Genomic DNA, 14,121 nt, shown 5'->3' with positions numbered 1-14,121 from the left:
TGAGGTGAGAGATGAGAATTGACTCCAAGTTCTCAGAAGGCTGAATTATTATTTTATGATATTATATTAAAAGAAAATTATATACTAAAACTATACTAAAGAAAGAGAAAGGAGACATCAGAAGGCTAAAAAAGAATGATAAGAAAAACTTGTGACTGACCAGAGTCCAGACACAGCTGGACTGGGATTGGGCATTAATTAAAAACAATTCACACGGAACCAATCAAAGATGCTCCTGTTGGTAAGCAACCTCCAGACCACATTCCAATTATTGTTTATATTTCTTTTCTGAGGCTTCTCAGGAGAAAAATCCTGTTGAAGGCATTTTTCATGAAATATGACAGTGACACGGGGGCACTGCCCTGGGATGGAGCCGGGGAAGGGAGCCTTGCTCTGTCCCCTGTCCCTCCCTGCAGGGCCTGCCAGAGGCTGTGGCTCAGGGTTTGGTTCCCAGCCCATGGGAACAGGGGAGCTGCAGTGCCAAGGGCAGCTGGGGCTGAGCTCCAGGGAAGGTGCCAGCCCTGCAGGATGCAGGGTGTGAAAAGTGCACCTTATATGGCTCTATGCAGATATTTATTATATGTATTTTGTTGTATTGATTAGTAGTGCTGTATTAATATGGTAAATGTAGTTTTGTAGTTAAAAGGTAACTTTTGTAGTTAAAACAGGAACTATGTATGTGGGACATTTCTTTAAGAAAGGACTGAGGTACTCACACCAGATAGCAGCCACAGGACACCGAAATCTTTCAGAGAAAGAGAATTTATTGCTCCATTATCAGAAGAAACGAACTTCTTCTTGCCCTGCTCAGCCATGAAGAGCTGTTAGGAATAAGAGGAAGAAATAGGCACTGCCCAGACAGAATCCTGTGTGTGAATGGAATTGATGCATCATGGATGAGGTGTATGAATATGCAACAGGCTGTTGCTTTTAAGGGTTAATCCTCTGTTAACGTGGGGCCTTTTTTGGGCTTATTTTGCTGAGAAAGAGGAACCCGGACTGTCTGTAACTCTTTGTTTTTATTGTCTCATACTGTCCTAATCCAAATTGTCCAAAATTTTTATTGTCTCATATTGCCCTAATTCAAATTTTCCAAAATTTGTATTACTCTAATTATATTACTATTTTTATAACCATTTTATTACTATGAAACTTTTAAAATGTTAAAAAGAAGAGATTGGTGTGTTTCACCCAGGCCATTCCTGCTGCAGCTCCAGCGGAGCGCCCCGGGCAGGGCAGGGGCTGACCAGGGCACCCAGAGCAGCGGCCCCATGGATTTTTCCTGCCATCGATTGACCCATGTGGGGCTCATTTGCATGGAGGCTGCCTTGCTGTCCTAATTAGCGCTGTCCTAATGAGGCCCCTGCAGTGAAGCCTCTGCAGAGCATCCCCAGCCCTGCCCAGCCCCCGATCTGCTGAAGCAAACTCCACAATGTGGTGAAAGTTTAAAGCTGGTGAGTTTATTACAGTGCTGGACACGTGGGAATCCTTCTCCTAAGATGACATGAGTACCTCTGGCAACTTCAGATTCTTTTTTATTTCCTTCTCAAACACATATGCATGCAATTTCCCAATCAGATCATACATATTCATTCTACTGATGGCCTTTGCTGCTAATTCTTCTTTAGCAGAAGGAATTCCTGGGTCAGGTTGCCCTTTTCTTCACAGCAGTCTGTCTGTCCCCCCCTTATCTCTGTCCTTTGGCTGAAGCAGTTTCTCTGAGCCCAGGCTTTTTACCAGAACAGGCAGTCAGACTAAACAGCCATGTTTGCAAGCTACAGACTTAACTCAAAGATGAACATTTCACCTAAATCAAAATAGATTTTTATTCTGGAAAATTTCTCTCTGTCTTACTCCCAGCCCAGCTGGTGCCCCCTTGTCTCCACGGGCAGCTCGCAGGTCCAGCAGAGCAGGACAGGAGGGGAGCAGGGCAGGAAGGAATGGCCAGAGCCAGCACATCCCTTCTGCAGCAGCAGGGCTGCCCAAGGAGCCACTCAGACTGTTTGACAGCTGCCAGCAGTACCAGGAGTAAATGATTTCCTTCTCAGAGAGGGGAATCAAGGAGCTCCACTCCATCTTTTTCCATATTCCAGGAGCTCGGTGCCAGCCAGTGCAGCAGCAGCAGCTGGGGCAGGCCCTGTCCAGCTGCCAAAGCACAGCAGATATAAACAGTGCTCCAAACAAAGGTGTCTAAGAAATCCTGGAAAACCTCTCCCTCCTGGGAGCTGTTGGAGGCACAAATGGATTTCTATTGTGTTATTTCTGAAGGAAAATAAGAATACAATAACAACAAACACCAGAAAAGCCTAATAAAATCTGAAAAAGACTGGAACTGAAGCACAGTGGACAGAGACAGGCAGGATTGCCACAGCAAGACACTGAGCAAAGAACAGAAATTCAACTCACCCTTAAACAGGACAAGAGAAAGCCCCAAGGGAGAATTTGTGGTTCAAAAAAAATTACCCCTGAGCTAACTTCAGATTTAAAACCACAGCACTGCCAAGCTTTCTGCACCTTCCCACCTGCTCCCTCTCCCCTTCAGTTTGTTTTTAGAGAGCAGGAACCTCCCTGGCTCACACCTGACACCCCACAAACCAGAGCTGCTTGAGGGCTGTAGGCACTGCTGGACTGGGCTGCACAAACCCAGCCCGGGCTGCAGAACCACCCTGAGAGATTCCCAGTGCCAGGGGGGATCCAGGGGCACCAACCCAGCCAAAGGAGACAGAGGGGCCCTGCCTGGTGCCCTGGCAGTGGGCAGCAGGGGGTGGCAGTAACAGGGTAACAACTGCCCTGCATACACAACTCAAAAACTGGCCACATTTCTGATGGACTGGGGTGTTCACCACACTTTTGGAATTCCCTATTCCCCCACAAGTTAGGCAATCTAAAATCCAATTTAGATCAACAGAATGGGGGAGTGGCCCAAGCAACACCTCAGATGAGGCTGAGCAAAGATTTCTATGTCATTTATTTTTTAAATTTTTCACAACAGGAGAAATTATACTCTCAAAACATGTAAAAGGTTTATTAAAACCTTATAAAAAACAAAACCGAAGACTGAATATAGAAAATATTGCAGCGCCAGGAGCAGAGGATCTTTCCCACCCTGTGCTCACCCACACAATGGAGGTTTCCCCTTTTAACCCTTTATCTCCTCCCAGAGTTCTGTCCATCGACTCCTCCTTCCCTGCCCAGTGGAGGAGATCTCTTCCTCAAATCCTGACTGGAGCTCAGGTGCTGCCACAGTAATGAGCCAACCCTCCCAAATGTCCCAAACCTAGGTCACCCCTGATAACAACACAAGGGGGTAAAACACAGCTATAAATCTACAAAACTTTTCTTAACATATATACAGGATATTTGCCCTTTACTTGTGAGAGCCATGGCATTGCTCACCTGCCACACCAATAAAAAAGGGAGCTGTGCCACACTGTGACAGGAGGGCAGCACATTCCTCATGCCTGGATTTGCAGGTGGACGAGACAAGCAGCAGCAATCCATGGTGCAGGACAAGCCAGAGGCTCCACACCAGGAAACTGTCCTGAGACTGAAAACTCTGGTCTGTCCAACACCAGGGAGCCCGTGGAGCAGGGAGAAGGAATGAAGAGCAGTTTGGGGGTTGGATGCTGTCTGGGATTGTAAGATATGTGTGTGCTCTATTTCCCATCTGTCAGAGGTAGGGCAGTTCTCTTCTGTTCATTGGGCAGTTTCATCTCTTCCACAACCAGTCCTCCCTCCCTCCAGGAGATCTCTTCTGTTCATGGGCCATTAATTATTAATTATCTTCTGTCCATGGCCAGTGAGTGTCCCTGCGGGGCTGATCAAATTCCACCATCCCAGGGCAGGAGCCAAGCATTCCTACCTGGATCCAATCTGCCCTGGAACAGCACAGCAGCCTTTGCCCCCTGCATTCCCAGAGGAGCAGCTTTCTCCTGCCCTGCATTCCCAGAGGGAGAGCAGGCCCATCTCCAGCAGCCCTGCAGCTGCAGAGGAAAACTCCCCCCTTGTGCAGGATCCTGCTGCAGCAGAGCCACAGCTGGCACTGCAGGAGGGCTGAGCCCCCCTGGGATGGGGCTGTGCCCCCACCCTGACACACAGGGGACAGCGCCTGCCTGACTCTGGCAGGGGTTTGGTTTTTGTACTATTGCATTTGTATTTTCCATTTTTCTAGTAAAGAACTGTTATTCCTGCTCCCATATCTTTGCCTGAGAGCCCCTTAATTTCAAAATTATAATAATCCAGAAGGAGGGGGTTTGCATTTTCCATTTCAGGGGAGGCTCCTGCCTTCCTCAGCAGACACCTGTCTGTTCAAACCAAGACACAACCCTAAAGCTCAGGTGCTCCCCAAGCAGGGCATCAGCTCCAGCCCAGCAGGAGAGGGGAGCAGGGATGCAGAGGACAGCTGAGTGCAGGAGGATTGTGGCAGCATCAGGTTTAGGCTTGAACTCCATGGTATCAAAAGGTCTTTTGGAACTTTAATGATTCTGTGACTTTGTCTGTGGCTTGTATTCTAGGAGGAGACACTGCAGGAGGGCTGGGAAAACCCCAACTTGTCCAAAGCTGCCACATGGCAACACTCAAACTCCTCCAGCACCTCTGGGCTCCTCTCAAAGCTCAGCATCCTCTTGGCTTTCCCACATCTGCTTCTCCAGCAGAAAGAGGATCAGCTTCACACACAGCCCTTAAGAAGCTGGCAGAGTTGGAGAAGAGAAGGAAAGGGTCATTTTAGAAGCTGTTTGCTCCTAAGGGGGCCTTTGGCTCAGTCCACCTGCACACCCTCAGGCAGCTCGACCACCACAGGGGCACAGTCATCAGGCTCTGCCTCAAAGTCCCATCTGAATTTCTTTGTCAGGTGAGCCTTGAACTTCTCAGCCTTGTTCCTCAGAGCCTCGTCCACTGCAGAGCTGCACGTGCAGGAGAACAGCACCTGAAACAAAGAGCAGAGGTCAGGGAGAGCCCAGCCATGGCCCCAGCTGGGCACACCCTCCCTGCAGGGACACCAGGGAGCACCAGGAGAGAGCCAGGCTGGGATCTACACCCTGGCACTGCTGCAGCTTTGGGGGAACCCAAGCAAAGCCCACACCTCTCACCTCACAGGCCAAGCCCATCCTGCCTTCACACCACTGAGCCAGCACCACACACATCTGCACTCAGGTGAGAACTTGGTCTGAAGCAGGAGTGTGTTTGTTACTGAATTAGTATTGTGCAATTCTGAAATATGCCAAAGGGTGAGCTCAGGAAAACATTTTGACAAGAGGGCATTTTAAAAAATTCAAATTCGAGTAGGCAAACTTCCAGCAAGTGTCCAAAAGGCCAGCAAATAATTGCACCCCTCATTCCATGGGTAGAGATCTCCCAAAGTATTTTTGTAACATGGTATTACCAAGACTTAGGACACAGAGGAAACTTAATGAAAATACCTTGAATGTCAGAAAGGAATAGGAGCTCTCTGCAAAAAGCTTGGTTATCCCCAGCACAGCCATCCCCTTGTGCACAGGGCGCTGCAGTGTGGAGGAACCTCTGCCTTCCATCCCCAAACACAAAGCTATTGACATGTCACAAATTCACAGCCTCTGCTGGACCTCAGGGGGAAAGCACCTGTGTGATGAACAGGGCACCGAGCCCCAGAGCCCAGCCCAGCCTGCCTCTGCTCCTCCTGAACTTGTGATCCAGAACTAATTGCCAGAAAAAGAAATCTCCTCTGGGGAAAACACAGCCTCTTATTTACTGGAAGCTGGGTAAAACACTGACGATGAGCAGCAAAGTTCTCTGCTTTGTGGATGAATATTTGCCTTCTTCCTGCTCATTCGACTGGAAAACTGCCTCTTTCTAACAGAATTCTTACACAGCAATGCTCCTGGTAGGGAAAAAATGATTAGAAGATTTTACTTCCTACTTCTTCTCAATGAACTGCACATTAAATTAGTTATTTCACCAAGCTGTTTGGTTTTTTTTTTTTTTTTCTTTAAGTACTGGTAGGGCTGCAGAGCCACTGGTGGCTGTGCTGTGCTCTTCTTGCCTTGGCTCAAACTCCAAAAATGAAGTTGCTGCTTCCAGAGCTGAGCAGGAGCTGCAGAGACAATGCTCTCCCCACAGCTCTGAGCATCTGCCCAGGGCCAGCTGAGGCAGAGAATTCTGAAGTCTGTGTGTGATGTGGGGTAGGGCAAGGCCCAGAGCTTCCCTGGCTCCACTTCAGGAAATCCCACGGGAGCAAAGCAGTGGAGAGCTCGGTGAGGAGGGGCTCAGTCTGCAAGGGGAAGTGGTGACTCCTGCCAGGGCTTAGGGGTGATCCTGACACCAGCACAGCTCCTGCTGAAACACAGACTGAGGGAGCCCAGGGATGGACAAGACTCAGGCAGCCAGAAGCAGCAATAAGTGTTTCCCAAATTGCCCTCAGCAGGAGAGAATGGCTGGTGCCATGTGCTGGGAACTGCTGGGAACTGACAGCACTGCTCTGATCATGCTGCAAAAACACAGCTGGGCTGTCCTGTCCTGTAGTGCGATGGAAAAAATCTACCAACAAAAATAAAATGCAAATTAAAACCCTCCCAAGACTTGTAAGAATCAGAACTGAAAAATCTGAAAGCCAATTGATTAAAGCAATGCTTCCCCAAATATTTTACCCAGCAGTTAAACCCAAACACTTTCACCTTCCCCGAAGTACAGCAAGAACTTGGGGCCAACAAGGAGAGGAATGGAACTGCACCTGCAGCAGAGCTTCCTGCTGGGCTGGTTCCCATTGCTCAGCTTGATCAGTCTGTCTGATTTGGGCTCTTTTTTGTAAACAAAGCCAGTCTGCTGCACTGCCAGCATGGTCACCAGCAGTGGGGTAACTGCTTTCACTGGGGCTGAGGCACAGACCTGCCCCACCTGTCTCAGCAGAGGCAGCACCCTTTGCATTTTGGAATAAACATAAATTCCCTCTGGGTAAGAACTTGACTACAGGAAATGCTCAGCTGTGCTAAGCAATGGAAAAGCTTCTTAAACACCATCACTGCCCTTAGCTCAATAAAGCTTTGCTGCAGCTTCCCTGCACACTGAGCAAACCATTCCAAAAATCAGCATCATCAGCCCTTCATGCCAAAGCTTTGTGTGTTGTTTTTTCTTTTGAAAAATGAATGGCACTTCGGAAAAATTAAACAAACAGAAACCACACTGCAGTTGCCCAGCCTCTCTTGTAGCTGCTGAGCTGAATTTCTTGCTGAGTAACAGAGGGAAAAAGTCCAAATAAAGCCCTGTGTGCTCAGACAAGTTCCCATCTCCCACACAGCTTAATTCCTTTGGCAGCTTCTCCCCAAATTTGATGACGCCCTTCCTCCCACTCCATTTCCCAGGGAACAGCCCCAAACACACCTGTAAGGTGCTGGTCAAAAAGTTGTCCTGGGAGACAATGTCCACAAAAAAATCTGCTGGGATCTCGTTGAGCTGGTGATAGAGCACGGAAATGAGGTTGATGTAAAGGTCCTGGTACTTCCCCATGGCCTCCTCCGAGCGGCACAGGATGTTCAGGAGCCTCTTCCAGTGCTCAAAGGCATCATACACGTTCCCAATCAGAAAGCAGATGAAGGCAAACTGCAATTCAGCTGTGTGGGTTCAGAGAAGGGAAACAAAACAAAACACATAAGACTAAACAGATACCCTGGGAATGTGTCCTCCACAAAGCTTTGCAAATGGTTCTATACTCTGGTTTGGCTTTTGCAAAGGACATTCATACATCAAACACTGACCCTGTGCTGCTCTTCAGCTGGAGCAAAGCAAAGCAGGACGGGGCAGGTCACCTGTAACTGTGATTATCAGCACTGGAGAGGGACTCTACAGACAGCAAACAACACCAAACAACAAGGCAGACCCTGCTGGTATTCTGTCAGTGTTCAGCCTGCCTGTGCTGAGTGCCCAGCACCACAGAGGCTGCAAACAGCACTGTCCTGGAATTCTGGGAGAGGTCAGCAGTGCCTCAACAAGTGTGTTTGCCTTGTTGAATTAAGGGCCAGGGTTCATCACACTGGATGCTTGTCATCAGCTGCTTTGCCACCACTCCCTAAGGTAATTTGTTCTCTCTACATCCTACAGTTGGCTTTGGTAATTTTGAAAAAGAATAAATTGCATAAAGTTAATGTACAAAAAATGAAAGAAGGGACAAACAAAGGCTATTCCAAAGCTGGCTTCCAGCTGGGAGGGCTTCTCCCTCCATCCTGCAACAAAACAAAACCCTGCTCCAGGACCACCACAAACCCAGCATTTATTTGTATCACAGGTTGGAAAACAGGCTGGGGAGCAGTGGAGCTCTGGGGGGTGTGGTGTCCCCACAGCAGGGCTGGCACAGCCCGGGCACTGCCACTGTCACCAGCAGCACAAGGAGCACACACAGAGCTGGGCCAGGAGGGGCTGGTCCCTGCAGCAGGAACCAGGCCCACAGCCCCTGCCCAACCTAACAGGAACGAGGGGCTGGGGGTACCCATCCCCTCTCCACGCTCCCAGGACTCTGTAAGGTCCTGGGAGGCTCCTCAAGAGGTTCCCTGAACAGGTAAGGCACCAGACACCAGGGCCACCTCTGATGGCTACTTTTGAATTCATCTGGGGCAATGTGGGCTGCAGCACCATGTTTCCACACCAGAGTCATAGAACAGGATGACAGAATATCCTGAGTCAGGAGGGACCAGCAGGATCCCCCAGGGCAGCCCCAGCCCTGCCCAGACCCCCCAACAGCCCCACCCTGGGCACCCCTGGCAGCGCTGTCCCAACGCTCCTGGAGCTCCGGCAGCCTCGGGGCCGGGACCATTCCCTGGGGAGCCTGGGCAGTGCCAGCACCCTCTGGGGAAGAACCTTTTCCAAATATCCAACCTAAACCCCCCCTGACAGCTCCAGCTGTTCTCCTGGGCGCTCTCCCTGGTCACACAGAAGAGAGATCTCAGCTGCCCCTCGGGAGGAGCTGCAGCTCTGGCCTCAGCCTCCTCCAGGGCATGGGACGGCCCCTATGGCTGCTAAAAACTCCACAAACTTCTGTCGCGCACTGAAGAGGCCCCTCGGCGCGCCAGGGAGCAGGCACAGGCCGCAGCCCGGAGCACAGCAATGCCCTCACCGAGCAGGCCCAGCGGCCGGCCGGGGTAGCGCTGCTCCATCACCCGCTGCAGGGCGTAGCTCAGGTCCATGCTGTGCCGGGTGATCTCCTCGGGGGTGGCCCCGTCGGGGAAGGCCTGCCGGGGCAGCTCGGAGAAGCGGATCTGGGTGCCGGCCCGCGGCCGCATGCGGGGCAGCCGGGCCAGGCCCTCGGCGTAGCTGCGGCACTCGGCGCCCAGCGGCGGCCGGCGCTGCCCGGCGCGGTCCCGCGTGTGCCGCCCCGCAGCCTCGGGCAGCACCTCGGCGAAGGCGCAGATCTGGCCGTTCTCGGGCTGCAGCTCCTCGGCCGCCGCCTCGCTGATGAAGTTGCTCAGCGACACCCACTTCTTCAGCGTCTCGTAGGGGTAGGGCCCCAGGAAGGGGTCCAGCTCCCGCAGGCTGTCCCGCAGCGCCTCGCCCTGCTCGGGCGGCTCGGGCCGCACGGCCTCGCCCGCGGGGTCCCAGCGCAGCACCCGCACCTCGCGGCGCCGCAGGCTGAGGAAGCGGCCGGAGCGCGGCCCCGCGTCCCGCCCGCCGGCGCCGGCCGCGCTGCAGTGCACGAAGTGCAGCCCCGGCGGCACCATCTTCACGCCGCGGAACCGCGGCCCCACGGCCCACGCGCTGTAGTCGATGCCGAACTCGGTGCCCTCGGGCACGTCCAGCACCACCACGGCCGCGCCCTCGAAGAAGAGCTGCCGGGCCAGCTCGGGGTCCGACCGCAGGGCCGCCATGGCACCGAGCACCGAGCGGCGCTGCCCGGATATCCGGGCCCGGCGGTTCCGGGCCCGGCGGCGGGAGGAGCCTCCGCCCGCCCGGCCCCGGCTCCGCACCGCTCTGGGGCGGGGCCCGGGGGACAGCGGGAAGTGCCCCCGATCGCCCCCGCCTCGGCCCCTTCCCCTCCGCTCATCCCCAGCCCCGGCCCGGCGCTGCTCCCCTCTGCCTCTCCGTGGCTGGCGGCTGCTCCCCGCTGACCCGCTGTCCCCAAAGCCGGTCCGCAGTCCCCCCTGGGCCCCCGTGCTTCCAGCCCCAGCGGGACAGACGGACAAGAGCCGTCCCTGGGACTGACGGACCGAGAGGCCCCCCCGGGACAGACACGGGGACCCTCACTGTGACAAACAGACACTGTGCCAGCACCACGTCCTCCCTTCCCGAACAGCAGGCAGAGATGGGCAGTTCCCAGCACTCCCCGCATCCCGAGCATTCTCAAAAGCACCTTCGCTGCCCGCGCTGTGTCCCAGGCTCAGCACCCGCCACACGAAGCCGCTCCCGGCTCCAGCAGCCGCAGTTCCCGACCTGGCAACACCTTAATCTGCCCTCGGTGCGCTGAGAGCCCACCTGAGAACTGCGTCCAGCTCTGGGCTCTGCAGCCCTGGAGGGGTGTGGAGATTTTGGAGTCCGGAGGTGGCCGTGGAGATGCTCCCAGGGCTGCAGCCCCTCTGCTCTGGGACAGGCTGGGAGAGCTGGGGGTGCTCACCTGGAGGAGACTCCAGGGAGAGCTCAGAGCCCCTTCCAGTGCCTCAAAGAGCTCCAGGAGAGCTGGAGAGGGACTTTGGACAAGGGGGAATGGCTTCCCACTGCCAGAGGACAGGGATGGATGGGATATTGGGAGGGAATTGTTCCCTGTGAGGGTGGGCAGGCCCTGGCACAGGGTGCCCAGAGCAGCTGTGGCTGCCCCTGGATCCCTGGCAGTGTCCAAGGCCAGGCTACATGGGGCATCCTGGTCTAGACAAAGGTGTCCCTGTCCATGGCAGGGGATGGAACAGGATGAGAATTATATTCCCTTCCAGCCCAAGCCATTCTGGGATTCTGCGATTTCTACCATCTTCTCTTTAGACAAAGCCCGGTATTTCCATGTGCAGTGCTTCTGTTGCAAGGTTCTCCCTTCCCTTCTCCATCCTCTCCGTAGGAAAGAGTCCACCGAGGCCCGTGGCTGATTTAGCATCAAACACATTTATTTCACTTTTATTGAATACAAGAACAGTGAGCACACACGCATACACCACCGAGCACTGAAAAGGAGTATGACCAAAGGGGGAGAGGGAGAACAAGGGAAGAGAAAAGGAGAGTTAGTGAAGGAACAACAGAGCGTTGCAGTTGGTTGGTAAGGTGCTTCTCAAATAAAAATAAATATTATTATTATTATTAATATTATTGTTACTGTTATTATTACTCATGCAATCGCAGGCCAAGTTCAGAATGGATTGGGTAAAAACAGGCACTCATGTCTCCCACCCCTTTCCACAGAAAAGGGCCCTGGAAGAAAACAAGCAGTGGCCAGCTATCTGAAACAGAGTGTGGTGATGGGCAGGCTTGGGCTGAGCAGCAGTAAGCCACACCTCGCCAGGAGAACAAGCAGTGAGCTTTTTTTCTTTCCTTTTTTTCTTTTTTTTTTAAGGAAAAAAGAAAAAGGTTTTGACAGTGCCACCCATGAACACTCTGCAGGAGCCAGGGGCTGCTCACTGCAAACAGAACTCACGGCAGCCCAAGCACAGGGAGCCTCACACTGTAAGGCTGCTCAATCCCAGGGCAGCCTTCACTTCCCAGGCTGGGCACCACACCAAAAGCAACTCTGCAGGCTCACAGCAGCCTCGGGTGGGCTGTGGAGGTGCCCCAGCCAGGTGGGCTCCCCCAACCCTGAACTGTGCCATGGTGAACCCCCTCCACCACCCCTGGCAGTGCCACTGCTGGGCAGGGCCGGCTTGGGTGCATTGGGAAAACAAACGAGAGAAAAGGAGCCTCTTTGCAGCTGCCCTAAATGCTGTGAGGCTGGGGCTGTGCTCTCTGGAGGCGCGTGGCTGGCAGCTGGGCATGGGCACTGTCACTGGCACTGGCAGCAGCCCCCGTGCTCTTGCCTTCCATGCCTCTCTGCCAGGATGACAGAGTCACTGCGGAGCAGCTGCCAGGGAGCAGCTCCCTGCAGGGCAGAGCAGGTGGGAGCAGGGGCTGCCCACGGCATCCTCGTGGCTCAGGCGCTCCTGCTCGGGCATCCTGCGAGCCCTGGCAGGGCCTGGCACAACACACCCGGTCCTGGGCACAGCCTGTGTCAGGGGTGGGAGACTAAAGGCAAAATGGTGCAGAATCATGGGCCCTTCTGTTTCTGCAGGAGCTAGAGACAATTCCAAGAAGGAAACCCATTTCTTTCCTTTCCTTTCTGGTTTTGGTTGGGAGCCTACCTGAACTGCCTGGTTCACAGTGTACAGGGCCCTGGGCCTGGCCCACAGTCCCCTTCCAAAGGCAGCCCTGGAGGAGCCTCGGCTGAAGGCTGAGCTGGGAGCAGCTCCAGCACCTCCTGGGCTCTCCCATCCAGCCTGGGACGCTGGGGTCACTCTGCAGGGATGGACACAGCACACTCCTTGCACTGCCCATCCCTAGGCAGACAGGGGAGCACTGCCACGGCCCTAGCAGCGCTTTCCCCAGCCCTTTGCCATCACACCCCTGGCACTGGGGGAGGCAGGGCACAAGCAGCCCCTCTGCCTTTGACCCTACTACAAAACTCAAGTACCTCCATTACTGGGGTCCAGAAACAAAGCAAACCCACCCCACCCACCGGCAGGGCTCCTGCAGGGGAGCCCCGAGCCCTGCGGCTCCCACCTCGCTCCCAGCTGACCCCGTGGCTCTGGAGGCTGGGAGCCCATCCTGCCTACGGCTCTTGGAGCTGGAGCCTTCCGTGCCCCTCCAGGTGATGCTGCCCCTCCAGACCTCACCACCACACACTGCACATCACCAGCAGGACATTCCTGCCCCTCGCCCTCTCCCCTTCCCCCCAGCCAGCAGCAGCCAAGACCTTTCCCGTTTCTTCCTGCAAGACTCAGAGTCCCACGGGTGATCTAAGAGTCTCCAAGTACACCAACCACAGTCAATCCAAGAGTTAACCTTTAAAAATGTTGGCATCGTCTGTACCAGCACTGTTGAATTATTTCAGCATTGTTCCCTCCCTCCCCCTCTGTTATATAGAATAATATACAGAACTGAAATGCACATCCATATGAAACCCCACAGGCTGCTCGTTAGAGATGAGAAACCATGTACATACCATTTGCTTTGTTTGAAATGAAACCCATTCCTAAATACCTTCAGAGAACAAGAGGTTGGACAAGTGCACAGAGAAGATAAGGAAGGGAAGGGGAAGAGTTAACAGAACCCCCAAAAAATGCAAAAAACCAGCATGGAATGAGGAGAAGGGCGAAACGACACTTGTGAATTGGAAAATAACTCTAAGGTCATAACTTGAATGTTTTTCTCTCTTCTTTCCAGAGGTGGGGAATGGTTTTGCTTCTGCTTCTGGTTTTTTACTTCAGTTTGCTTACTTGCTTTGTTGCAAAGCAGTTTTCCTTTCCATTCAGTGTGCAACAAATGAACTCATGATTGTGTGTCCTTTCATGTAACATGCAAGATGGTGGCTTATTGTATTGTTACCGAGATTATTGTTATTATTATGACTTTTAAAATCTGATTTGATCACCAATCCAGGAAATTCTTCAATTTATCTGCAGAGGGTTGGCTTTATTTGTTGGTGGTGTTGTTTGCTATTCATTTCCAGCATATAGCAGCAGTGCAAGGATGCATTTTGTTTCCTGTTTTTATATATATATATATATATATATGTTTGTATGTATATATATATATAATATATTTGCTATTCCTTTTTTAAAAATTTTTGTCTCTTGCCATGAACATTGCAGCCAGGATGTCTATGTCTTGCTGATAAATCCAGCATGAAGGCTCCTTCTCCCCTGTTCTCCAGGTTGGAATACAGATGTTGGCTTCCAGGAACATGTCGGTCAAGATTCCTGTGCAAGGCAGATGGAAAGGACCAAGTCATGCAGTGCCAGTCCATGGAGGCTCCTCTTTGGATGAGGGCACTGGATAGAAACTTTGCAACATTTGGGGCCACAGTTTGCATTTAATTAGCAGGAGCTCTAGTAATTAGCAGGAATTCAGGCACTGGGCTGGTGCTGTACATGAAGGACATGAAGGGAGCTGTCGCTCCCTCCTTTAAGCCATTTAACTAAAACTGGGTGGATC

The 14,121-nt window shown here is 52.8% G+C and overlaps 1 protein-coding gene across 1 annotated transcript; it reads right to left on the bottom strand.

Moving 5' to 3' along the window:
* Positions 1-1,470: 1,470 nt before the first annotated feature.
* Positions 1,471-9,849, bottom strand: AAR2 (AAR2 splicing factor). Its single transcript, XM_084217698.1, has 3 exons — positions 9,080-9,849; positions 7,354-7,583; positions 1,471-4,927 (listed from the first exon to the last, which is right to left on the bottom strand). Exons 1-3 carry the CDS (start codon positions 9,825-9,827, stop codon positions 4,760-4,762), a joined length of 1,146 nt encoding a protein of 381 aa, XP_084073824.1. The 5' UTR covers positions 9,828-9,849; the 3' UTR covers positions 1,471-4,759.
* Between the last annotated feature and the right edge of the window lie 4,272 nt (positions 9,850-14,121).

This window comes from Fringilla coelebs (genome assembly GCF_963513975.1).
Source record: "Fringilla coelebs genome assembly, chromosome: 18".
Taxonomy (NCBI): domain Eukaryota; kingdom Metazoa; phylum Chordata; class Aves; order Passeriformes; family Fringillidae; genus Fringilla; species Fringilla coelebs.
This window is presented reverse-complemented; position numbering and strand designations above follow the sequence as displayed.

What these genes read in the sequence shown, in the direction of transcription:
- AAR2 (XM_084217698.1), bottom strand. Translation starts at nt 9,827, where the DNA reads ATGGCGGCCCTGCGGTCGGACCCCGAGCTGGCCCGGCAGCTCTTCTTC. An exon ending in CCGGCCGCTGGGCCTGCTCG is followed by an intron (nt 7,584 to 9,079) that starts GTGAGGGCATTG and finishes GAACCCACACAG; the next exon opens with CTGAATTGCAGTTTGCCTTC. An exon ending in TTTTGACCAGCACCTTACAG is followed by an intron (nt 4,928 to 7,353) that starts GTGTGTTTGGGG and finishes TCTTTGTTTCAG; the next exon opens with GTGCTGTTCTCCTGCACGTG.